The 24,547-nt window shown below is 54.1% G+C and overlaps 2 protein-coding genes and 1 long non-coding RNA gene across 14 annotated transcripts; 2 read left to right on the forward strand and 1 right to left on the reverse strand.

Annotated features, from left to right (window-relative positions):
* The first annotated feature begins 2,596 nt into the window (after nucleotides 1-2,596).
* Nucleotides 2,597-10,468, forward strand: ZNF324B (zinc finger protein 324B). 6 transcript variants are annotated; one of them, XM_045380544.3, is made up of 4 exons: nucleotides 2,597-3,778; nucleotides 4,977-5,103; nucleotides 5,504-5,620; nucleotides 6,470-10,468. In XM_045380544.3, exons 2-4 carry the CDS (start codon nucleotides 4,983-4,985, stop codon nucleotides 7,864-7,866), a joined length of 1,635 nt encoding a protein of 544 aa, XP_045236479.1. In that variant the 5' UTR covers nucleotides 2,597-3,778; nucleotides 4,977-4,982; the 3' UTR covers nucleotides 7,867-10,468. The 6 variants fall into 6 exon arrangements, with proteins under 6 accessions (XP_045236479.1, XP_073881145.1, XP_073881146.1 ...); XM_074025044.1 differs by having other exon boundaries at nucleotides 2,597-3,470; XM_074025045.1 differs by having other exon boundaries at nucleotides 2,597-2,748.
* A 6,504-nt stretch (nucleotides 10,469-16,972) lies between these two features.
* On the reverse strand, nucleotides 16,973-21,263 carry LOC135968594 (uncharacterized). The gene is made up of 2 exons (XR_010583506.2): nucleotides 19,813-21,263; nucleotides 16,973-19,730 (listed from the first exon to the last, which is right to left on the reverse strand). It is a non-coding gene; the product is annotated as an uncharacterized lncRNA (long non-coding RNA).
* Nucleotides 17,518-24,364, forward strand: LOC102137841 (zinc finger protein 324A). 7 transcript variants are annotated; one of them, XM_074025040.1, is made up of 5 exons: nucleotides 17,518-17,719; nucleotides 19,587-19,713; nucleotides 20,134-20,250; nucleotides 21,449-22,798; nucleotides 23,450-24,364. In XM_074025040.1, the coding sequence occupies exons 2-5, from the start codon at nucleotides 19,593-19,595 to the stop codon at nucleotides 23,539-23,541; spliced, it is 1,680 nt and encodes a 559-aa protein (XP_073881141.1). In that variant the 5' UTR covers nucleotides 17,518-17,719; nucleotides 19,587-19,592; the 3' UTR covers nucleotides 23,542-24,364. The 7 variants fall into 7 exon arrangements, with proteins under 7 accessions (XP_073881141.1, XP_073881144.1, XP_015297180.3 ...); XM_074025043.1 differs by having other exon boundaries at nucleotides 21,449-22,772; XM_015441694.4 differs by having other exon boundaries at nucleotides 17,518-17,623; nucleotides 21,449-22,772.
* The last annotated feature ends 183 nt before the right edge of the window (nucleotides 24,365-24,547 follow it).

Genomic DNA, 24,547 nt, shown 5'->3' on the forward strand with positions numbered 1-24,547 from the left:
AAGTTTGGTGCAAGAGCAGAGAACCTCTGGTAGGGCAATGCTGAAGGGAAATGTGGGGTTGAAGACCCCACACTGAGTCCCACTAGGGTACTGCCTAGTGGAGCTGCGAGAAGAGGACCAAGGTCCTCCAGACTCCAGAATGGTAGATACACCAACAGCTTGGACCATGCACCTGGAAAAGCCACAGATACTCAACACCAGTCCATGAAAGCAGCCAGGAGGGAGGCTGTACCCTGCAAAGCCACAGAGCTGCAGCTGCCCAAGACCATGGGAACCCACTGCCTGCATCAGCGTGACCTGGATGTGAGACATGGAATCAAAGGAGATTATTTTGGAATTTTTTTTTTTTTGAGACGGAGTCCCGCTGTGTCATCCAGGCTGGAGTACAGTGGCCGGATCTCAGCTCACCACAAGCCCCACCTCCCGGGTTTATGCCATTCTCCTGCCTCAGCCTCTCGAGTAGCTGGGACTACAGGCGCCTGCCACCTCGCCTGGCTAGTTTTTTGTATTTTTTTAGTAGAGACGGGGTTTCACCGTGTTAGCCAGGATGGTCTCGATCTCCTGACCTCGTGATCCGCCCGTCTCGGCCTCCCAAAGTGCTGGGATTACAGGCTTGAGCCACCGCGCCCGGCCTATTTTGGAATTTTAAGATTTGGCTGTCCTGCTGGATTTCAGACTTCCATGGGGCCTTTAGCCCCTTTGTTTTGGCCAACTTCTCCCATTTTGAATGGGTGTATTTATCCAATGGCTGTACCCCAATTGTATCTAGGAAGTAACTAACTTGCTTTTGATTTTACAGGCTCATAGGAAGAAGGGAATTGCCTTGTCTGAGACGAGATTTTGGCCTGTGGACTTTTGAGCTAATGCTGATATAAGTAGACTTTGGGGAACTGTTGGGAAGGCATGACTGGTTCTGAAATGTGAGTACATGAGATTTGGGAGGGGCCAAGAGCAGAATGATATGGTTTGGCTGTGTCCCTACCCAAATCTCATTTTGAATTGTAGCTTTCATAATTCCCATGTATTGTGGAAGGGGCCCCAGTCAGAGGTAATTGAATCATGGGGACAGTTTCCCCCATACTCTTCTTGTGGTAGTGAATAAGTCTCACGAGATCTGATGGTTTCATAAGGGTTTCCTCTTTTGCTTGACTCTCATTCGCTCTTGCCTACTGCCATGTAAGACATACCTTTCACCTTCTGCCATGATTGTGAGGCCTCTCCAGCCACGTGGAACTGTGAGTCCACTAAACCTCTTTTTCTTTATAAATTACCCAGTCTCAGATATGTCTTTATCAGCAACGTGAAAACAGACTAATACACCAGGCATCATGGCTCCTGCCTGTAGTCCCAGCTACTTGGGAGGTTGAGGTTGGAGGATTGCTTGAGCATGGGAGGCAGAGGTTGCAGTGACCCGAGTATGCACCACTGCACTCCATCCTGGGTGACAGAGTGAGACCCTGTTTCAAAAAATAAAAAATAAAAAATAAAAAAAATTGCTTGAAATCTTAATAATGTCTCTAAGGATTTCATTAAATCACAATAGTACCTTAAGTGTTCTTAAATTCTTTCAAAGCAGGAAAATTTTAAATAAAAACATTCAAAAATTGTCGAGCTATCTTACACTACAAGGATCTACAAGTAGAATCAATTCTGTGGACAGTTGTAGCTGACAGACAGATAATTATAGATGGAGGTGGATTTAGAGGAAGGCAAAATGAATTAACGTACTTGACATCTGGGAACCAGGGGTCCTAAAAACAAGACCCTCACAGGGGAGCAACAAAGAGAGAGCCGTTTATTCTCTGCCAATAACATGGTCAGTCTACATTGAGACTGCCCTGCCTTTCGTTGTTTTGTGTCAAAGACACTTAGATTGGTCCAGAGAAAAAAGGAACAAAGCATCAATGTTGTGATGTGTGGGGCAAAGCGAGAACTAGATGATCTAAGGACAAGCAGGGCTGGGGAATTACCTTCTGCTCATCCAAGTTACAAGGAAAACAGAGGTTTTGGGCGAGCGTCCAAGGACAATCACAGACTCAAGACAAATGACAAGCGGACAGCATCATTACGGGCTGAGAATTCTTGGTGTAGAGGTTGAAAAACGGATCTTAAACCTTTACGGGACACTGACACACAGAGAGGTCAAACCCGCGCCCAGGATGCACATCAGTGACAGGCTGAGCTGGGAAGGTAACCCGGAGCTCCAGGCATCGGCTCCTCCACCTACACCTGCCCTACCCGGTGCGTTTTCTCCTTCGTGCTCCCTGCTGGTGTTGCCTTCTGGAACCTCGGCAGTTTCTGCTTTCACGCCTGCAGGGTTTAGTCTCCGGGGCTGCTTAGGTGGGCTCCAGGAACCAGGAATCCCTAATGCTAGACAACCCGATGGGCGACTCCACCAGTGCTACGGAGCCCTTGGAAACCCGCGGCAGCGGCGCTACTCCACTTCCAGGCGCCCTGCGCCGCGGCGCTTGGCCGTTGCCATGGAGACTGGTAATGGCCCCGCCTCCACGCCGAAAAACAGGCGGGAACCACACAACCCAGAAGGCTGTGCGCAAGTGTCCGCGCGCGTATTGGGCCAATATGAGCTGTGGGGGCTGGACTTCCGGCGTTGAGACTGTCACTTGGCTGCTCGCGTCAGGCCACACCGGTGGTCTGGGCTGTGGCGCGCGGGTCGGGGCCCGAGACTGGCGGCGAGGAAGGTACTGACCGCGAACAGCTGGCCGCGCCCCCAAGCCTCGGTATCTTCGAGTATGACGTGGGCGGCCTGGGGGCGGTCGGGCCCCGGCGGGAACCACGCATTCTCCCGCCTTGCGGAAGCCCCGGAGGCAGCGCACTGGGCATTCTGCGCCCATGACTGCGGGGGAGGCTGAGGCGCGGCGCAGCCGCGGGACGCTGCGGGCGGGGATGGCGGTGCCGGGTGGTCCACGCCTCTCTCCCCGCCCAGCTGCGGGATTCGGTGGCAGCGCTGACAGACCCGCGTCGGGGAGGCGGGGAAGTCCCTGCTCCCACAGACCGCGCCCCCACGGAGGGAGGCCGCTTCCTAGACCTCGCCTTGTCGTCCTTCCTCTCCCTGCCCTGGGGGGTTGCGGGGGTCAGTGCAAACCCCTGTGTCCAGGGCACCGGTGGGCTCCCGACTTCCGGCAGTCAGGGGGCTGAGGTCCTGAAGGAAGCTCCGAGGGGAGAGTCCTGCGTGTGCAAAACCTGGGAGGGGAGCCGGAGCCCAGGTGCTTCTGGGACTGAGCGCTCTCGATGTGGAGCTGGGGGAGAGGGGACGTGTGTGGCTGCAGTAGCAGGCGAGGAGGTGGGTTTTTTCTCGAGGGCGTCGGGAGACAGAAGTTTTGAACAGAATCAGGACATCCTCTGAGTTGGGATTTTAAAACGGTTCCACCGTTTGTTGCGTGGAGAACAGACATGCAGGGGTGTCGGCATGAAGGGAAGAACCGACTGCCACAGTCTGGGCAGCAGTGGAGGTGAGCGGCCAGGTGAATTCTGGTGGATCTGCGGATGCATCAGGTGTGGGCTGTTTGAAGAACGAACTGCTGCTCCATGTTGTTCAGCCTGAGCGCCTGGAAGAAGGGAGCTGCTGTAGACAGAAAGGAAACTTGAAGGGAAAGCAGGTTTCCTTCGGGGAAAGATCAGGAGTCTGGGATGTTCTAGGTTGGTCATGTCACTGGACCTGACGTTGTTGGTGTCCTGGGCTGAGGACAGGGCCTATGAACTGGACTGAGGAAGGTGATGAACCGATGAGCTGTCAGGCGTGGGCAGTTACAGCTTGAGGGTAAGAAAAACTGGCTGGGGTGCCTGAGGCTATCAGGGGAGGAGTTTGGCAGGTGACTGAGTAGGAGAGGGTGGTGGCAATGTGGGAAAGTGAGGGGGCGCCGAGATCGAGACCATCCTGGCTCACACGGTGAAACCCCGTCTCTATTAAAAATACAAATAAATGGCCGGGCGCGGTGGCTCAAGCCTGTAATCCCAGCACTTTGGGAGGCCGAGGCGGGCGGATCACAAGGTCAGGAGATCGAGACCACAGTGAAACCCCGTCTCTACTAAAAATACAAAAAAAATTAGCCGGGCGCGGTGGCGGGCGCCTGTAGTCCCAGCTACTCAGGAGGCTGAGGCAGGAGAATGGCGGGAACCCGGGAGGCGGAGCTTGCAGTGAGCCGAGATGGCGCCACTGCACTCCAGCCTGGGCAACAGCGTGAGACTCCGTCTCAAAAAAAAAAAAAAAAACAAAAAACAAAACAAAACAAAAAAAAATTAGCCGGGTGTGGTGGCAGGCGCCTGTGGTCCCAGCTACTCGGGAGGCTGAGGCAGGAGAATGGAGTGAACCCAGGAGGCGGAGCTTGCAGTGACCTGAGATCGCGCCACTGCACTCCAGCCTGGGTGACAGAGCAAGACTCCGTCTCAAAAAAATAAGAAGAAGAAATTGAGGGGGCGCCATGTGGAGGGAGGAAGGGATTGAGTTTCTCTGTGTTCACGGGTTCTTGGGGCTGCTCCCCTATGATGACTGGTGGGGATCATCCAGTCCCTCAGGCTGGATGAGCAGCCTGGAAATGTCAGGCAAGCACAGCAGGGGAAGGTCTCAGTCATGGGCATGCCTGGGGTGTCCACAGCTGGGACTTACAGCGTTACTTATTACAAAAGCAAGAAGGGCCATGGGGAGGGTCATGAATGGTCATGCTGAGTCATGAGTGGATACTTGCCGCTGCCCTTGGTGTGGCAGCTAAGGGCCCAGCCAGGGCTTGCTCTAGCCCGCTTGTGTAGTGGGGAGGTCAAGAAGCCATCTGGGGCCTGGACCAGAAGGGCAGAGGGGAAGGGTCCCAGACAGGTGAGGGAAGTGCCACCTGAATATAACCCCGGGGTGGAACCCAGGGAAGGCGGGACACTAGGGGAGGTGACTGTTGGGATGGGGAGCTTGGTCCTGGCTTACAGCCATACCTTAGACCATGCCTACCTCCACCTCCCTGCTATTTTAGGACCTGATGGCCTTCGAGGATGTGGCTGTGTACTTCTCCCAGGAGGAGTGGGGGCTCCTGGACACAGCGCAAAGGGCCCTGTACCGCCACGTGATGCTGGAAAACTTCACACTTGTGACCTCACTTGGTAAGACCCTGGGTGCTCCATGAAAAGTGCACTTGGTGACCATCTGACCTGCCAGGACTGCCTCTTCACTTCCCTCCTGATTGATGAGCAGGATCAAATCTTCTGGCCGGGGCCATGTGGAGCAGGGGTCCGGTCCTGTAGACATGCAGTTTGGTTGGGTCAACCACTCCCTGCGGCCCTGTCCAGCTGTGGCCTCTCCCATGCCTGGGCTCAGTCCCCTTCCTTTGGTGCTCTGGGCACAGTTGCTGCTCTGAGGACACATGAGCTATTCCTATGAGCCCCTTGCCCTGTGCCATCTTTAGATTCTCCCAGTTGCACAGATAACTGTCTATTTCCATGAAGCCCTGACTCCTGCTCTCTATTGAGAGGTGGAGTCTTCACCTGGGGCTCCTCTTCACAGGACTCTCCACCTCCCGACCTCATGTGGTCATCCAGCTTGAGCGTGGTGAGGAGCCCTGGGTTCCCAGTGGAAAGGACATGACCCTGGCCAGGAACACCTACAGGAGGCTCAATGCTGGTGAGCGGGAGCTCAGGGTGGGGTGAACTCAGGACCAACCTGTGGCCAAGCCCATGTCCCTGCATTTCTAACTCTGGAAACATATCCTCCTCTCTTGCCTCCCATCTGACTCCCTTCTCTTCCATCATCCGCCTCTCCTGGAGGCTGCTGCCTTAGTAGGTGCCCTTGAAGGGAGAGCTCCAAGGGCACAGAAGCTGGGTTCACACAGAAGGGCCTACCCTCAGCTGGGTTGTGTGGCCTTGAACCCTCCACAACTAGCGGCCATTATTGATAGGTCATTTATTTATCCCATCATTCATCTTTGTATTCATCAAATGTTTCTTGAGGGCTTGCAGGCACTGTAGACACAGCCTTGACCAGGACACTCATGGTCCTGCCTTCGTGGGGGTGATGGTGCCAGAGGAGAGGCAGTGAGTAAGTAGGGTTCAGGAGTACAGTCTAGAGCATTGGATGGAGGTCATTGCAAGAGCAGGTTTGGGAGTGGGTTCCTGAGACAGGGCACCAAGGGAGAGGGCAGTGCGCTATGGAAAGGGAGGGGGTGGAACAGCCAGTGTGGAGACCTGGGTGGCATGCATCAGCTGCTCAGGTTTTCTCAGCTTCACATCCTGGGTGTCTGGGGGCTGCCACCTTGATCATGGGAGTCCCCACTGCAGTCAGTGCCATACGTGTCAGGGCAGATACTTCCTCAAAACTCCAGCGCCTCCTGCAGGGCCGGCCTTGCCTCTACTTTTCCCCTAAGCTTTTGTGTCAGCCCCCCCCGCCCCGGTTCCTTCTTGCCTGTCCACTCAACCTGCCCTGGTCCTCTCCTAACCAGGAAGCCCCCAGCAACCACCGTTTCTCTGCCTTTAGGTTCCTGGAGTGTGGCAGAGGATGGAGATGTTTCTGGAGAATGTCCACCAGCTTTCCCAGATACCCCACCTGGGATGACTACTAGCGTCTTCCCAGTTGCCGGTGCCTGCCACAGTGTAAAAAGCCTGCAGCGACAACGGAGTGCCTCCCCATCTCGGGAGAGAAAACCCACAGGGGTATCGGTGATCTACTGGGAGAGACTCCTGCTAGGCTCGGGCAGTGACCAGGCCAGCATTAGCCTGCGACTGACCTCACCACTCAGGGCCCCCAAGAGCAGCCGGCCCAGGGAAAAGACCCTCACAGAGCACCCGGTGCCTGGGAGGCAGCCCAGGACGCCTGAGAGGCAGAAGCCATGTGCACAGGAGGTCCCTGGGAGAGCCTTCGGGAATGCCCCGGACCTGAAGGCCGCCAGTGGTGGTGGGGATCGCAGAATGGGTGCGGCTTGGCAGGAGCCTGAAAGACTCCTCGGTGGCCAGGAGTCCTCGACCTGGGATGAGCTGGGCGAGGCTCTCCCTGCTGGGGAGAAGTCCTTCGAATGCAGGGCGTGCAGTAAAGTGTTCGTGAAGAGCTCCGACCTCCTCAAGCACCTGCGCACCCACACCGGGGAGCGGCCCTACGAGTGCGCCCAGTGCGGCAAGGCCTTCAGCCAGACGTCGCACCTGACGCAGCACCAGCGCATCCACAGCGGCGAGACGCCCTACGCCTGCCCCGTGTGCGGCAAGGCCTTCCGGCACAGCTCCTCACTGGTGCGGCACCAGCGCATCCACACGGCCGAGAAGTCCTTCAGCTGCTCCGAGTGCGGCAAGGCCTTCAGCCACGGCTCCAACCTCAGCCAGCACCGCAAGATCCACGCGGGCGGGCGTCCCTATGCCTGCGCACAGTGTGGCCGCCGCTTCTGCCGCAACTCGCACCTGATCCAGCACGAGCGTACGCACACGGGCGAGAAGCCCTTCGTGTGCGCGCTCTGTGGTGCTGCCTTCAGCCAGGGCTCCTCGCTCTTTTTGCACCAGCGTGTGCACACAGGCGAGAAGCCCTTCGCCTGCGCCCAGTGCGGCCGCTCCTTTAGCCGCAGCTCCAACCTCACCCAGCACCAGCTCCTGCACACGGGCGAGCGGCCCTTCCGCTGTGGGGACTGTGGCAAGGGTTTCGCCAAGGGCGCTGTGCTGCTGAGCCACCGGCGCATTCACACGGGCGAGAAGCCCTTCGTGTGCACGCAGTGTGGCCGCGCCTTCCGTGAGCGCCCGGCCCTCCTGCACCACCAGAGGATCCACACCACAGAGAAGACCCATGCGGCAGCACCAGACTGCACCCCCGGGCCAGGTTTCCTTCAGGGGCGACATCGGAAGGTGCGCCGGGGAAGGATGCCAAGCCCAGTCCTGAAGCCAGCGAAGGTCTGAGGTCCTAGCTCGCAGCCCCACCCTTTCCTGGCCTTCTGTGAATCCCTTCCACAGCTAAAGGGTCCGTGTGCTCTTCAGATCCACGATGGGAAAAAAACCCTGTGCCTGAGAGTCAGGGACGAGGGAGACCCTTTGGCTGTGGTTCCATTTGCAGGTGGGGACAGGATTTGCCAGTTTAGCCATAGCTCACACCTCCATCCCCAAAGAGGTAACACTGCAGAAACATCAGAGGGAGGACATGTCAGCTGGAACTCTGGTGGGGCTGAGGCTGCAGCTGGGGCCATAGGAGGCCGACAAAGGCAGCACTGCATGGTGGTGCTACTTCATGTGTTATGAGAGTGGATGCTGAGGTGAGGGGGATGCGGACATGGGGTAGAGGTGGCCCAGAGAAACTTACCACATCTGCATACAAACTGGCCGCTGGATGGACTCTGAGGACATTTGCCCCCTGAGGCCTCTGTTCAAGGCTTCCTGGGGGCCATCTCAGCAGACAGGAGACCACCAGGGACTGGGGATCAGGGTGTGGCCTGTGAGTGTCAGCCTCCTCCTCTGGGAAACAGAAACGCTTTGGGTCAACTCAGCCTCGTGTTTGCAGATGCTGGGCGAGATCCTAATGAGAGTCAATGTGTGCTCAGCTCCTGGGCTGTGCTCTGGTCAGCCAGGTGTGAGGGCCTGGCCTGTGGTCACACACACAGCCGACTCAGGAGAGGGATGCCCGTGGTTCTCAGCACTGGAAGGACAAATCTAGGATGCTGGCTTTCCAGTGGCACTCGTTCAGGTTTTCGTCCAAGTCTCAGCTTGGCCAATGCCTGTCACTGACTCGTTTACCAAAGTCGATGTGAGGAGCAGACTTTACAACGGTGGGGACAGTGATAGCTTCAGAGCAGATAAGGTGGAGCTGCTAATTTCTGCTGGGTTTGGTGGCCATTCCCCACCCCCACCCCACCCCCACCCCCTCCATCTCACCTTTCCCTTGTTATGCCTCCTCAATTAGAGGCTGGACAGAGAGCTGAATAGGAAGGACTTGCCATTACCTAAGGCAATGTGTGACTGCTCCACCCCAGTGTGATGGGCCTGTATGGCAGAGACAAAAGGGTAGACTGGGCGTCATTTACTTCCTGTGGCCTTAAGCCTACTAGGCCCCATCCCTACCTGGAACCTCACCTCCAAGGAAATTAATGGTCTTTTCAATGGGGAAGAAAAAAAACAACAACTAGCATTTGCAATTTAAAATAGATGTAGTTTCCTTTACAGCCTCCTGTCTGTATTCCAGGGCATGGTTCAGTTGTTTGTTTGTTTTTGAGACAGAGTCTCAAGGCAACTCTTGTTGCCCAGGGTGGAGTGCAATGGCGCAATTTCGGCTCACCGCAACCTCCATCTCCCAGGTTCAAGCGATTCTCCTGCCTCAGCCTCCTGAGTAGCTGGGATTACAGGCACCCGCCACCATGCTCAGCTAATTTTGTATTTTTAGTAGAGACAGGGTTTCACCATGTTGGGCCAGGCTGGTCTCAAACTCCTGACCTCAAGTGATCGGCCCACCTTGGCCTCCCAAAGTGCTGGGATTAGGGCATGAACCACTGTGTTTGTTTTTTGATACAGCATTTCAGTCAGTCGCCCAGGCTGGAATGCAATGGAGCGACTCCCTTTTGCCTCCTGGGTTCAAGCCATTCTCCTGCCTCAGCCCCTCCAGTAAGCTGGGATTACAGGCTTGCGCCACGACACCTGGCTAATTTTTATATTTTTAGTAGAGACGGGGTTTCACCATGTTGGCCAGGCTGGTCTCAAACTCCTGACCTCAAGTGATCGGCCCACCTCGGCCTCCCAAAGTGCTGGGATTACAGGCGTGACCCACCACACCTGCCTACATACCATGATTTTAAAGTTGCAGCTGTTTCCTATTGCTTGTAACTCAGTTGTTTTTCCAATGGTAACCAATTTCTGTTTTAAACTGAAAGGTGCATGAGGGGTGAGTTCTTGTATTAGTCTGTTTTGTGTCACTATAAAGGAACACCTAAGGCTGGGTAATTTATAAAGAAAGGATTAATTGGCTCATGGTTCTGCAGGATGTACAGCCATGGCACCAGCATCTGCATGGCTTTTGGTGGGACCTCAGGAAGCTTGCAATCATGATGGAACATGAAGGAAGAGCTGGCATATCACATGGCAAGACAGGAAGCAAGCGAGAGAAAGGGGAAGTGTCACACACTTTTTTCTTTTTTTTTTTTGAGAAGGAGTCTTGCTCTGTCGCCCAGAGTGGAGTGCAGTGGCACGATCTCGGCTCATTGCAACCTTCGCCTCCCGGGTTCACGCCATTCTCCTGCCTCAGTCTCCTAAGTAGCTGGGACTACAGGTGCCCACCACCACACCTGGCTAATTTTTTGTATTTTTAGTAGAGACGGGTGTTAGCCAGGATGGTCTCGATCTCCTGACTTCATGATCCACCTGCCTCGGCCTCCCAAACTGCTGGGATTACAGGTGTGATCTGTAATCGCACCCACCAATTGTAAGCTTCTAGAGAACCTCCCAAGAAGCAGATTCGGAAGCCATGCTCGTATAGCCCTCAGAACAGTGATCCAATTAAAGCTCTTTTCTTTATAAATTATACAGCCTCAGGTATTTCTTTATAGTAATGCAGGAATGGCCTAATATACCTCATGATCCAACACCTCCCACTAGGCCCCACGTCCAACATTGGAGATCACATTTCAACATGAGATTTGGAGGAGGCACACATCCAAACCATATCAGTTCTCTTGTCCCTAAGTGAAGAGGCATTTGCTCCCTCTAAACCCAATTCTAGGTGACTAGAGATTTATGAAGGTGTCGGGATGTTTGTTCCTGATGTGTAGTGGCCTCATAGGGTCTCCCTACTTCTTCCTCAAGAAGGGACTTTCAGCTCAGCCAGAAGGTTCACATAAAGGTTGGTCATCTGGCACCTTGAGCACTCTGCCAACACAGGTGATCATAGATTCCAAGACACATCAAAGAGTGGATCACGACTCACTGGTGACTCCTTGAAGAGTGATGCTCACAAAGCAATACACGTCGTCTAAATACACTGTACTAACCTTGGTCACTTTTGAAAAGATATTTCTACAATTATGGGAAACTGCTCATCAAAACAGCTTTCCCTTGAGGAGCAAACCACCCACCCTTCGAAACGTCACCTGGATTTATGTATAATACCTATGGAGCTCCAATTTGCAAATACTTAGGTAAATGGACCCAGGTCACTCGAGATGACCCTAAAACGCAGTGGCCAAAATGGAGATCTTTTGAAATTCCTAAATTAATATATTTGTGTGCAAAATAGGAAACTAATATGTTTGTTCTAAAATCAGACAAATTGGATGGGAGCCCTACTTTCTGTTTGTGCAGGCTATACTCTGATAATAAGATATTTAAAGACTTTTTAAAAAGAGCTCTATAGGCCAGGCGCAGTGGCTCATGCCTGTAATCCCAGCACTTTGGGAGGCCAAGGTGGGCGGATCACCTGAGGTCGGGAGTTCGAGACTAGCCTGATCAACATGGCAAAACCCCATCTCTACTAAAAATACAAAAATTAGCCAGGCATGGTGGCATGCACCTGTAGTTCCAGCTACTTGGGAGGCTGAGGCAGGAGAAGCACTTGAACCTGGGAGGCAGAGGTTGCAGTGAACTATCAAACTACAGCAAACTCCAGCCTAGGTGACAGAGTCCGTCACAAAAGTAAGTAAATAAAATGAACTGTTTGGTCAGATGTCAGCTTAATTAAAAGCTGATATTCAGGCTTTTTTTTCTTTTAAAGAAAAAATGCCTTTCTGCTTTTTCTCATTTGGATCCTGTTTCTGGGAATTTTTTTTTTTCAGTTGACTGAAACTCCTCTTTAAATATGTCTGATCCTTTTGTTTGCTTCTTTTCTTGTTAGTATGATGTGAAATTTTATTGACCTGAAAAACTTAAAATCTCTCCAAATTGGCTTAGAGTTGTTCTCCCATTTTCTTCTACTCTTTCTTCCTTTAGCTATCTTTGGTACCACATAAAGAAATCTAGAAGAGCCTTCTGATGTCTCTGAGATCCTTTGAGGAACACAGAAAAAAGTGTCACATATACCTTTTATGGAGTTCTGTCTTCCTCATGGAGTCCTAAGAATATCAGGCAGTTTATCTTAGGTCTAAAGCTCTGATCTCTTTTACACTGAGTTCTCTGACCTTTTGGCTTGGGGGGTGCCAGGGGTTACTTTGTTGTATGAAAGAACATGATCTTTGGGTGTGCAGTGGCTGGCAAGTTCCTAGCAAGGGCTGAGTTGTGGTGGTGGCTGGTGGCTGTCAAGGGATAAGAATCCTGTGGGAGATGGGCTGATCACAGAGTGGGCTAATGGGTATTGGGTCTCCCACCAGCCTCAGGGAATGTCCATGCAGTGAGGTGCGCTGTGGAAATACAGCCCTGTCCTGTGGTATTTCCATCTTGTGGGAGCCTCAATATTCCATTTAAAAGTGGAATCCGGCGGGCGCGGTAGCTCAAGCCTGTAATCCCAGCACTTTGGGAGGCCGAGAGTGGTGGATCATGAGGTCAGGAGATCGAGACCATCCTGGCTAACACGGTGAAACCCCGTCTCTACTAACAAATACAAAAAAAAACTAGCCGGGCGAGGTGGCGGGCGCCTGTAGTTCCAGCTGCTCGGGAGGCTGAGGCAGGAGAATGGCGGGAACCCGGGAGGCGGAGCTTGCAGTGAGCTGAGATCCGGCCACTGCACTCCAGCCTAGGTGACAGAGTGAGACTCTATCTCAAAAAAAAAATAAAGCGGAATCCTTGACTTTTTTTTTTTTTTTTTTTGATACGGAGTCTTGCTCTGTCACCCAGGCTGGAGTGCAGTGGCACGATCTCAGCTCCACGCCCCCGGTTCACACCATTCTCCTGCCTCAGCCTCCCGAGTAGCTGGGACTACAGGTGCCCGCCACCATGCCCGGCTAATTTGTGTGTGTATGTGTGTGTGTTTTTAGTAGAGACGGGGTTTCACCGTGTTAGCCAGGATGGTCTCAATCTCCTGACCTCGTGACCCGCCTGCCTCGGTCTCCCAAAGTGCTGGGATTACAGGAGTGAGCCACTGCGCATAGCCTGGAATTCTTAATTTTTTAAAGCTCTAGATGCTCTGCCTTTCAACTGTGCCAGTTTTTTACATAGATGGGGTTTCTCTATGTTGGTCAGGCTGGTCTCAAACTCACAACCTCGTGATCTGCCTACCTCAGCCTTCCAAAGTGCTGGGATTACAGGCGTGAGCCACCGTACCTGGCCTATGTTGACTTTTACGCCACAAAAAATTGACCAAAATTTTTTTGACAATTGCATCTTTAACCATGGCCATTTTAAGTTTTGTCCTCAGCCGGGCACAGTGGCTCATGCCTGTAATCCCAGCACTTTGAGAGGCCAGGGCAGGCAGATCATTTGAGGTCAGGAGTTCGAGACCAGCCTGACCAACATGGAGAAACCCTATCTCTACATTTTTAGTAGAGATAAAAATTAAATTAGCCAGGCGTGGTGGCCCATGCCTGTAATCTCAGCTACTCAGGAGGCTGAGGCAGAAGATTCACATGAACCCAGGAGGTGGAGGTTGCAGTGAGCCGAAATCCAGCCATTGCACTCTAGCCTGGGCAATAAGAGGAAAACTCCATCTCAAAAAAAAAAAGTTGGCTGGGCGCGGTGGCTCACGCCTGTAATCCCAGCACTTTGGGAGGCCGAGACGGGTGGATCACATGGTCAGGAGATCAAGACCATCCTGGCTAACATGGTGAAACCCCGTCTCTACTAAAAATACAAAAAAATTAGCCGGGCAGGGTAGCGGGGACCTGTAGTCCCAGCTACTTGGGAAGCTGAGGCAGGAGAATGGCATGAACCCTGGAGGCGGAGCTTGCAGTGAGCCGAGATCACGTCACTGCACTCCAGCCTGGGTGACAGAGCAAGACTCTGTCTCAAAAAAAGAAATTAAATTTAAAAAAAGTTTTGTCCTCTTCCTTCTTGGGGAGTTCCTTTGAAGCTTCACAGCAACCAAGGAATCTATTTCACTGATGAAACAATTCAATCTACTTTAACATATGACTGGTTATTTAGAATTCCCATTTTGCATACTACTCTCAGTCTTCCAGATTGCTGGAATGTACAAATAATGTAATTAAAAAATCAATTTACAAAGCTTACAGAAACTTTTAACCTTCCGTGGCCTAAGGCTTTTCCAATGGTCCTGAATGAAGGAGCCTACAAACCAACTCTCCTTAATGTGAGCTCCGGGGAGACAAAATATCAAAGATCAAGGGCTCCAACGTGGAGATTCTGTTTATGAGAAATGCCATCTAATAAAGGACTCCCTACAACCATGTTGAAGAGAACTCCAGCCTGGGCAACATGATGAAACCCCATCTCAACAATAACAACAAAAAAAGCAAAAATTAGCTGGCATGTACCTGTAGTCCCAGCTACTTGGGAGGCTGAGGTGGGAGGATGACTTGAGCCCAGGAGGCAGAGGTTGCAGTGAGGTGGATTGTGCCACTGTACTCCAGCCTGGGCAAAACAGCCAGACCCTGTCTCAAAATAAAAAAAGTTGGGGGAGGCACATCAGGTATTCTTTTTTTTGTTTTGTTTTTGAGGTGGGGTCTCGCTCTGTCCCCCAGGCTGGAGTGCGGTGGCGCGATCTCGGCTCATGGCAAGCTCCACCTCCAGGGTTCATGCCATTCTCCTGCCTCAGCCTCCCAAGTAGCTGGGACTACAGGCGCCGCCACCACGCCCGGCTAATTTTTTTGTATTTTTAGTAGAGACGGGGTTTCACCATGTTAGCCAGGATGGTCTCGATCTCCTGACCTCGTGACCCGCCCACCTCGGCCTCCCAAAGTGCTGGGATTACAGGCGTGAGCCACCGCGCCTGGCCTATGTCAGGTATTCTTAACCAATCCTTGTGCAAGCTAAACTCAAAGGCATTGACTCGCAGATTTTTCATTTTTACAAAATGCAGCCCTGCTTGAGTAGACATCTTCGATCATTCCAGATCTCCAACTGAGGCAGTCCCATTCCCCAAGAAGGAAGAGGACAAAACTTAAAATGGCATGGTTAAAGATGTGATTGTCAAAAAAAAAAAAAAAAAAATTGGCCATTTTATTTTTTGTGGCCAAGAACTCAATAATCATCATTGTGACTGATAGCATACCATATACCAGTCATCTTATAGTTCACACCAGCATGAGAAGTAGAAAATTTTTGTTAGAAAATATCACTCAGGCGGTTGGGCACGGTGGCTCATGCCTGTAATCCCAGCGCTTTGGGAGGCTAAGGCGGGTGGATCACCTGAGGTCAGGAATTCAACACCAGCTTGGTCAACATGGTGAAACCCTGTCTCTAGTAAAAATACAAAAATTAGTCTGGCATGGTTGCAGGCACCTGTAATCCCAGCTACCTGGGAGGCTGAGGCAGGAGAATCACTTGAACCTGGGAGGCAATGGTTGCAGTGAGCAGAGATCACGCCATTGCACTCCATTCTGGGCCACAAAGCAAGACTCCATCTAAAAAAAAAAAAAACTAAAAAAGAAAATATCAAACTAGCACTCAGGCCAGGTGCAGTGGCTCATACTTATAATCCCAGCACTTTGGGAGGTCAAAGCAGGTGGATCACTTGAGGTCAGGATTTCGAGACCAGCCCGACCAACATGGTGAAACCTTATCTCTACTAAAAATACAAAAATTAGATGGGTGTGGTGGCATGCACCTGTAATTCCAACTATTCGGGAGGCTGAGGCACAAAAATCTCTTAAGCCCAGGAGGCAGAGATTGCAGTGAGCTGAGATTGCGTCACTCTGCTCCAGCCTGGGTGACAGAGCAAGATGCTGTCTCAAATAAATAATTAAATAAAAAATTTAAAAATGAAACGTTTAAAGAGTTAAAATGCCTCCAAACATGCATACACTGCTTGAAATGGTAATAATGCCTCTAAGCATTTGATTACATCACAACTTTAATACTTCTAAGTGTTGGGTTTTTTTTTTCTTCAGGGTTTTTGTTTGTTTGTTTTTTCCTGAGACAGGGTCTCTCTCTTACCCAGGCTGGAGTGCAGTGGTTCCATCATCGCTCACCGAACACTCCAACTCCTGAGCTCAAGCGATCCTCCCACCTCAGTCTCCCATGTAGCTGGTATTACAGGCTTGCAAGACCATGCTCAGCTAATTTTTCTATTTTTTTTTTATACAGATGGGGTCTCATTTTGTTGCTCAGGCTGGTCTCAAACTCCTAGGCTCAAGTGATCGCTCACCTTGGCCATCCAAAGTGCTCAGATTCCAGGTGTGAGCCACTGCACCCAGTCCTGAAATGTTCTTAAATTCTTTCAAAGTAGCAAAATTTATATTAAAACATTCAAAACATGATGAGCTCCCTTGCTCTACAAGGATTTACAAGTAGAATCAATTAGGTGGACAGTTATAGCTGACATTTGACAGAGAGATAGTTATAGATGGAGGTAGGTATAGAGGGAAGGAGGCAAAAAGAGTTAAGGAACTGGACACCTGAGAACTGTCTACAGGTTCCAAAAACAAGACAAAGAGAGAACCTTTTATTCTCTGCCAAGAGGAACAATCTCTATTGATACTTCTCTGCCTTTCGTTTTTATGTGTCAAAGACACTTAAATTGGCCTATAATCCCAGCACTTTGGGAGACCGAGGCGGGTGGATCACCTGAGGTCAGGAGTTCAAGACCAGCCTGGCCAACATGGTGAAATTCCGTCTCTACTAAAAATAAAAAAATTAGCCAGGCGCGGTGGCGCGCACCTGTGATCCCAGCTACTAGGGAGGCTGAGGCGGGAGGATCACTTGAACATGGAGGCAGAGGTTGCAGTGAGCTGAGATCGTGCCACTGCACTCCAGCATGGACAACAGAATAAGACCCTGTGGAAAAAAAAAAAAAAAAAGACACTTAAATGGGTCCCAAGAAAAAAGGAAAAAAGAATCAATATTGTGATGTGTAGGGCAAGACAAGAACTAGATGGTCTAAGGACAAGCAAGGCTGGGGAAGTACCTTCTGCCCATCCAAATTACAAGGAAAACAGATGCTTTGGGCAAGAGTCCAAGAACAATCACAGACTTGAGGCAAATGTAGGGTTACGGGCTGAGAATTCTTGGTGTAAAGGTTGAAAAACTGACCTTAAACCTTTACGGGACACTGACACAGAGAGGTCGAACCCGCGCCCAGGACGCACAGTCAGTGAGGCGGAGCTGGGAAGGGAACCCTGAGCTCCAGGCTTCGGCGCCTCCACTTACACCTGCCCTACCCGGTGTGTTTTCTCCTCCGTGCGGCCTGCTGGTGGTGCTTTCTGGAACCTCGGCAGTTTCTGCTTTTGCACCTGCAGGGTTTAGTCTCGGGCTGCTTGGGAGGACACCGGGAATGCAGAAGGCAGGACTACACACCGGGCGAGTGCACCAGCGCCACCAAACCCTTGAAAACCCGAGGCCGCCGCGCGACTCCATTTCCCAACGCCCCGCGCGGCGGGGGCTTGGGCGTTGCCAAGGAGACCGGCAGTGGCCCCGCCTCCACGCAGGGAAACAGGCGGGAACCACATGACCCGGAAGGCTGTGCGCAAGCGTCCGCGGCGCGCATTGGGCCAATGAGAACCGAAGGGCTGGAGTTCCGGCGGTGGGACTGTCATTGGCCGCCCGCGTCAGGCCATACCGGTGGTCTGTGCTGGGGCCCGCGGGTCGGGGCCAGTTTCCAGGAGGTTCCCGGGGCCCGAGGCTGGCGGCGAGGAAGGTACTGGCTGAGGGCCCGCGTCGGGCCCGCCCTGCGCACGCGTCGTGACCAAGGGCGCCGGCCACCGGCCGCGCCCCCAAGCCTCCGTTTCTCAGAGTGCGTTGTGGGCGTCCCGGGGACTGTCGGGCCGCGGCGGGAGCCATGCGCTCTCCCACGGTGCGGCAGGCCAGGAGGCTGCGCGCTGGGCGTTCCACGTCCCTGACTGGCGGGGAGGCTGAGGCGCGGGGCGGCCCTGGGACGCTGCGGGCGGGGATGGCGGTGCCGGGTGGTTCACTCCTTTCTTCCCTCCCAGCTGCGGGTTCCGCTGGCGGCGGCGGCGCTGACAAGCCCGCGTCGGGGAGGCAGGGGGGTCCCTGCTCCCACAGACCGCGCCCCCACGGAGGGAGGCCGCGTCCTAGACCTCGCCTCGTTGTCTTTCCTCTCCCCGCCCTGGGGGGTTGCGGGGGTCAGTGTAAATCCCTGTGTCCAGGGCACCGGTGGGCTCCCGACTTCCGGCAGTCAGGGGGCTGAGGTCCTGAAGGAAGCTCCGAGGGGAGAGTCCTGCGTGTGCAAAACCTGGGAGGGGAGCCGGAGCCCAGGTGCTTCTGGGACTGAGCGCTCTCGATGTGGAGCTGGGGGAGAGGGGACGTGTGTGGCTGCAGTAGCAGGCGAGGAGGTGGGTTTTTTCTCGGGGGCGTCGGGTTTTGAACAGAATCAGGACATCCTCTGAGTTGGGGTTTTAAAACGGTTCCACCGTTTGTTGCGTGGAGAACAGACATGCCAGGGGTGTCGGCATGAAGGGAAGAACCAACTGCCACAGTCTGGGCAGCAGTGGAGGTGAGCGGCCAGGTGAATTCTGGTGGCTCTGCGGATGCATCAGGTGTGGGCTGTTTGAAGAACGAACTGCTCCATGTGGTTCGGCCTGAGCGCCTGGAAGAAGGGAGATGCTGTAGACAGGAGAATTGAAGGGAAAGCAGGTTTCCTTTAGGGGGAAAGCTCAGGAGTCTGGGATGTCCCAGGTTGGTCATGTCACCGGACCTGACGTTGTTGGTGTCCTGGGCTGAGGACAGGGCCTATGAACTGGACTAAGGAATGGGTAGGGACTCAGCCAGGTGTGGGCAGTTATGGCTTGAGTGTGAAGAAGACCAGCTGGGATGACTGGGGCTATTGGGAAGAGCCTAGCACCCAGCTGAGGAGGGAAGGGTGGCAACAGAGGGGAAGAAAGAGAGGGGACACCGTGGAAAGAGGAAGGGATTGAGTTCCTGTGTTCACAGGTTCTTGGGGCTGCTTCCCTGTGGCGACTGGTGAAAATCATCCAGTCCCTCAGGTTGGATGAGCAGCCTGGAAATGTCTGGCAAGCAGGCTCAGCAGGGGAGGGTCCCAGTGATGGGTATGCCTGGGAAGCCCCAGCTGGGACTTACAGAGTTTCTTGTTCCAAGAACAGGAAAGGCGCATCTGGTCATGCTGAATCATGAGTGGATACCTGGGGCTGCCCTTGGTGTGGCAGCTGAGGGCTCAGCCAGGGCTTGCTCTAGTTTGCTTGAGTATGGCGTGGCCAGTGGGGAGGCCAAGAAGGCATCTGGGGTCTGGTCAGGGAGGGCAGAGGGGAGGGTTCCCAGACACGTGAGGGAAGTGCCATCTGAAGATGGTGGGGGCAGAACCCAGGGAAGGAGGGTGAGTGTCTGAGGGACATCATGGGAGGTGGCTGTTGGGATGGGGAGCTTGGTCCTGGCTCACAGCCATACCTTAAACCAAGCTTGTCCAACCCACGGCCCAGGATGGCTTTGAATGCAGCCCAGAACAAGTTCATAAACTTTCTTAAAACATGAGATGTTTTTGCAAATTTTTTTTTCTAGCTCATCAGCTGTCATTAGTGTATTTTATGTGTTGCCCAAGACAATTCTTCCAGTGTGGCCCAGGGAAGCCAAAAGATTGGATAACCCAGCCTTACACCATGCCTGTCTCCTCCTCCCTGCTCTTTTAGGACCAGATGGCCTTCGAGGATGTGGCTGTGTACTTCTCCCAGGAGGAGTGGGGGCTCCTGGACACAGCCCAGAGGGCCCTGTACCGCCGTGTGATGCTGGACAACTTTGCACTTGTGGCCTCGCTGGGTAAGGTCCTGGATACCCTATGAAACGGGCAAATTGATGAGAAGCTGACTAGCCGGGACTGCCCCTCACCTCCCTGGTGGCTGACGAGCAGGCCCATACCTTGCAGCCAGGGGTCATGTGGAATAGGGGTCTGGTCCTGTACACATGCAGTCTGGTTGGCTCAACCACTTCCTTTGGCCCTGTCCGGCTGTGGCTTCTCCAAGCCTGGGCTCAGTCTCCTTCCTTTGGTGCTCTGGGCACAGTTGCTGCCTTGGGGTGAGTGAGCTATTCCTGTGAGCCTCTTGTCCTGTGCCATCTTTAGATTCTCCTGTTGCACAGATGACATCTTCTGTTTCCATGAAGCCCTGACTCCTGCCCTCTGTTTGGAGGTCGGTTGTCTTGAGCTGGGGCTGGACTCTAACCTGTACCTCCTCCTCACAGGACTCTCCACCTCTCGACCTCGTGTGGTCATCCAACTTGAGCGTGGCGAGGAGCCCTGGGTTCCCAGCGGAACGGACACGATCCTGTCCAGGAACACCTACAGGAGGCGCAACCCTGGTGAGTGGGAGCTCAGGGTGGGGTGAACTCGGGAGCAACCTGTGGCCACGCCTCTGTCCCTGCTTCCCAGACTCCCCAGAAGCACCCTCCTCACCTGCCTCCCACCTGATTCCCTTCCCTTCTATCATCAGCCCCTCCTGGAGGCTGCAGCCTTAGCTGCCCTTGAGGGTGGCGCTCCAAGGGCACAGGAGCTGGGTTGACACAGAAGGGTACTCAGGCTGTGGTGAGACCATCTAAGAGTCCTGCCATCAGCTGGGCTGGCCTCAAACCCTCCATGGCTAGTCACTGCCATAATTTTTTTTTTTTTTTTTTTTTTTTGAAACTGAGTCTTGCTCTGTCGCCCAGGCTGGAGCGCAGTGATGCGATCTTGGCTCACTGCAAGCTCCGCCTCCCGGGTTCATGCCATTCTCCTGCCTCAGCCTCCCAAGTAGCTGGGCCTACAGGCACCCGCCACAGCACCCGGCTAATTTTTTGTATTTTTAGTAGAGACGGGGTTTCACTGTGTTAGCCAGGATGGTCTGGATCTCCTGACCTCGTGATCTGCCTGCCCTGGCCTCCCAAAGTGCTGGGATTACAGGCGTGAGCCACCGCGCCCGGCGTCACTGCCATAATTAATAGGTCATATCTTTCACCCATCATTCATCTTTGTGTTCAGCAAACGTTTCCTGAGTGCTCACGGTGGCCAGGCCCATTCCAGGCAATGTAGGCACAGCCTCAATCAGGATGATCCTAGTCCTGCTTTTCTGGGGCTCCTGGTGTGGTGGGAGAGGGAGGCAGTAAGCAGGATTCAGGAGTGTAGAGCACTGGATGGAAGTCATTGCACGAGCAGGTTGGGGAGTGGGTGCCTGAGCCGGGGGGACCATAGATGAGCAATGGACAGGAGGTGGGCGGAATAGCCAGTGTGGAGATGTATGTGGCATACAGCAGCCGCTCAGTTTTCTCAGCTTCACATCCCGGGTGTCTGGGGGCTGCCGTCTTGCTCATGGGAGTCCCCAGTGTAGTCAGTGCCACACCTGTCAGGGCAGATGGTTCCTTCAAATCCCAGCCCTCTCCTGGAGGGCCGGCCTCGCCTCTACTTTTCCCCTAAGCTTTTGTGTCAGCCCCCCCCGCCCCGGTTCCTTCTTGCCTGTCCACTCAACCTGCCCTGGTCCTCTCCTAACCAGGATGCCCCTGGCAACCACCGTTTCTCTGCCTTTAGGTTCCTGGAGTGTGGCAGAGGATGGAGATGTTTCTGGAGAATGGCCACGAGCTTTCCCAGATACCCCACCTGGGATGACTACTAGCATCTTCTCAGTTGCCGGTGCCTACCACAGTGTAAAAAGCCTGCAGCGACAACGGAGTGCCTCCCCATCTCGGGAGAGAAAACCCACAGGGGTGTCGGTGATCTACTGGGAGAGACTCCTGCTAGGCTCGGGCAGTGGGCAAGCCAGCGTCAGCCTGCGACTGACCTCCCCACTTAGGCCTCCCGAAGGCGGCCAGCTTAGGGAAAAGACCCTCACAGAGCACCCGGTGCCTGGGAGGCGGCCCAGGACCCCTGAGCGGCAGAAACCATGTGCACAGGAGGTCCCTGGGAGAGCCTTCGGGAATGCCCCGGATCTGGAGGCCACCAGCGGTCGAGGGCATCATGGAATGGGTCCGACTTGGCAGGAGCCTCAGAGACTCCTTGGTGGCCAGGAACCTTCCACCTGGGATGAGCTGGGCGAGGCTCTCCCCGCTGGGGAGAAGTCCTTCGAATGCAGGGCGTGCAGTAAAGTGTTCGTGAAGAGCTCCGACCTCCTCAAGCACCTACGCACCCACACCGGGGAGCGGCCCTACGAGTGCGCCCAGTGCGGCAAGGCCTTCAGCCAGACGTCGCACCTGACGCAGCACCAGCGCATCCACAGCGGCGAGACGCCCTACGCCTGCCCCGTGTGCGGCAAGGCCTTCCGGCACAGCTCCTCACTGGTGCGGCACCAGCGCATCCACACGGCCGAGAAGTCCTTCAGCTGCTCCGAGTGCGGCAAGGCCTTCAGCCACGGCTCCAACCTCAGCCAGCACCGCAAGATCCACGCGGGCGGGCGTCCCTATGCCTGTGCACAGTGTGGCCGCCGCTTCTGCCGCAACTCGCACCTGATCCAGCACGAGCGTACGCACACGGGCGAGAAGCCCTTCGTGTGCGCGCTCTGTGGTGCTGCCTTCAGCCAGGGCTCCTCGCTCTTTAAGCACCAGCGTGTGCACACAGGCGAGAAGCCCTTCGCCTGCCCACAGTGCGGCCGCGCCTTTAGCCACAGCTCCAACCTCACCCAGCACCAGCTCCTGCACACGGGCGAGCGGCCCTTCCGCTGTGGGGACTGTGGCAAGGCCTTTGCCAAAGGCGCTGTGCTGCTGAGCCACCGGCGCATTCACACGGGCGAGAAGCCCTTCGTGTGCACGCAGTGTGGCCGCGCCTTCCGTGAGCGCCCGGCCCTCTTCCACCACCAGAGGATCCATACCGGCGAGAAGCCCGTCCGGCGATCCAGGGCCAGCTTGCACCCCCAGGCCAGGTCTGTTTCCGCGACATCATCAGAAGGTGCGCCAGGGAAGGAAACCGAGCCCACTTCCGCCTCGGGCCCAGCCGCAGTCTCGGAGCCAGGGGAGGTCTGAGGTCACAGGTTGCAGCCCTGGCCTTGTGTGAATCCCGTCCACAGCTAAAGGGCATATGTCCTCTGCAGATCCACAGCAGAGAAAAAGCCCCGTGTTTGCTAGTCAGGGCTTTGGCTGTGATTTCATTTGCACTTGGGGACAGGAGTTGCCAGTTCACCCACAGATCACACCTCCATCCCCAAAGAGGTAGCACTACAGAAGCCTCATGGGGAGGATGTGGTGGCTGAACTCTAGTGGGGCCGAGACTATTCAGAGCCAGTAGGAGGTGGACAGTCACAGCACTGCACTGTGGTGCTGCTTCATGTGTTGACAGTGGGTGCTAAGGTGAGGGGGATGCGGGCATGGGTTGGGGGTGGCCTAGAGAAACTTACGACAGCTGCACACAAACTGGCTGCTGGATAGATGCCCACTGAGGGTATTCTCAACCCACCACTGCCTCTGTTCATCCAAGGCTTCCTAGAGGCCAGCCTAGCAGACGAGACCACAAGGGACTGGGGATCAGGGTGTGGGCTCTCAGTGTCAGCCACCTCCTCTGGGAAAAGAAAAGGTTTGGGTCCACTGAACATCATGTTTGCAGACGCTGACAGGTGGGGTCCTAATGAGAGCCAACACGTGCTCACTGCCAGCTCCCGTCCTGAGTGCTGGGAAATTTCTCCTGAAGCCCTGTGAGATGGCTGCTGTGGCTGGTATCCTGACTTGGAAGATGAGGAAACTGACATAAAGGGGAAGGTGAGTTTCCCATGGCACACAGTGGAGTCGGCACCCAAGTCCGGGTGGACTGATCCAGCATCCAGATGCCTCATCTCCTGGGCTGCACTCTAGTTGGTCAGGTATGAGGGCCTGGCCTGGCTTCACACACATAGCCGACTCAGGAGAGGGATGCCCGTGGGGGAACATGTGACTCTCAGCTTTGGAAGGACAGAGCTAGGATGATGGCTTTCCAGTGGCACTCGTTCAGGTGTTCGCCCAAGTCTCAGCTTGGCCAAGGCCTGTCACTGACTCGCTTACCAAAGTCGATGTGATGAGGAGCCTTTACACCTGAGGGGATGATGTTAACTTCAGACAAGATGGAGCTGCTCATTTTTGCTGGGTGTGGTGGCCACTTCCCCCCCAGCCCCTGTCTCACCTTACCCCCGTTATCCCTCCTCATTTGGAGGCTGGACAGAGAGCTGAATAGGAAGGACTTGCTATTACCTAAGGCCATGTGTGACATCCTCCTGAGGACCTCCCCACCCCAGTGTAATGGCCCTGCATGGCCGGGACTGGGGGCCATTTGCTTCCTGTGGCCTTCAGCAGACCAGGCTGTGTCCCTACCTGGAGCCTCACCTCCAAGCAAATTCATGTTCTCCTTAATGGAAAAAAAAAAAAACCGACTAGCTTCTGCAACTCGGAATAGGTGTTGCAGTTTCCTGTACAGCAGTTGGGACCTCCAGAGCATGGTTGTTTTCAATAACAGTTGAAAGAGCTTCTCTGATAAAGGTTTCTTTTTAAACGTGTGTGAACGGTAGCAACCTGACACCCATTTCACCCTCATACAATGCAGATGGTATTGAACATACCCTGACATGCCATCAGCGTTTGTCGTCATCACAGAAGTTCCTGGACTTGGCTTCAACCTGGGTACCCTCAAGAGGCCACAGAGTAGAGATGCAGCCTGTCTGCGGCCCAGGGAGGG

This window comes from Macaca fascicularis, chromosome 19, assembly GCF_037993035.2.
Source record: "Macaca fascicularis isolate 582-1 chromosome 19, T2T-MFA8v1.1".
NCBI classification, from domain to species: Eukaryota; Metazoa; Chordata; class Mammalia; order Primates; family Cercopithecidae; genus Macaca; species Macaca fascicularis.

Bases quoted from the DNA above. Each gene is read 5' to 3' on its own strand.
- ZNF324B (XM_045380544.3), top strand. From the start codon at position 4,983: ATGGCCTTCGAGGATGTGGCTGTGTACTTCTCCCAGGAGGAGTGGGGG. The intron at 5,104-5,503 runs GTAAGACCCTGG...TCCTCTTCACAG, and splicing joins CACACTTGTGACCTCACTTG to GACTCTCCACCTCCCGACCT. The intron at 5,621-6,469 runs GTGAGCGGGAGC...CTCTGCCTTTAG, and splicing joins CTACAGGAGGCTCAATGCTG to GTTCCTGGAGTGTGGCAGAG.
- LOC102137841 (XM_074025040.1), top strand. From the start codon at position 19,593: ATGGCCTTCGAGGATGTGGCTGTGTACTTCTCCCAGGAGGAGTGGGGG. The intron at 19,714-20,133 runs GTAAGGTCCTGG...TCCTCCTCACAG, and splicing joins TGCACTTGTGGCCTCGCTGG to GACTCTCCACCTCTCGACCT. The intron at 22,799-23,449 runs GTGCGCCAGGGA...TCATGTTTGCAG, and splicing joins TTCCGCGACATCATCAGAAG to ACGCTGACAGGTGGGGTCCT.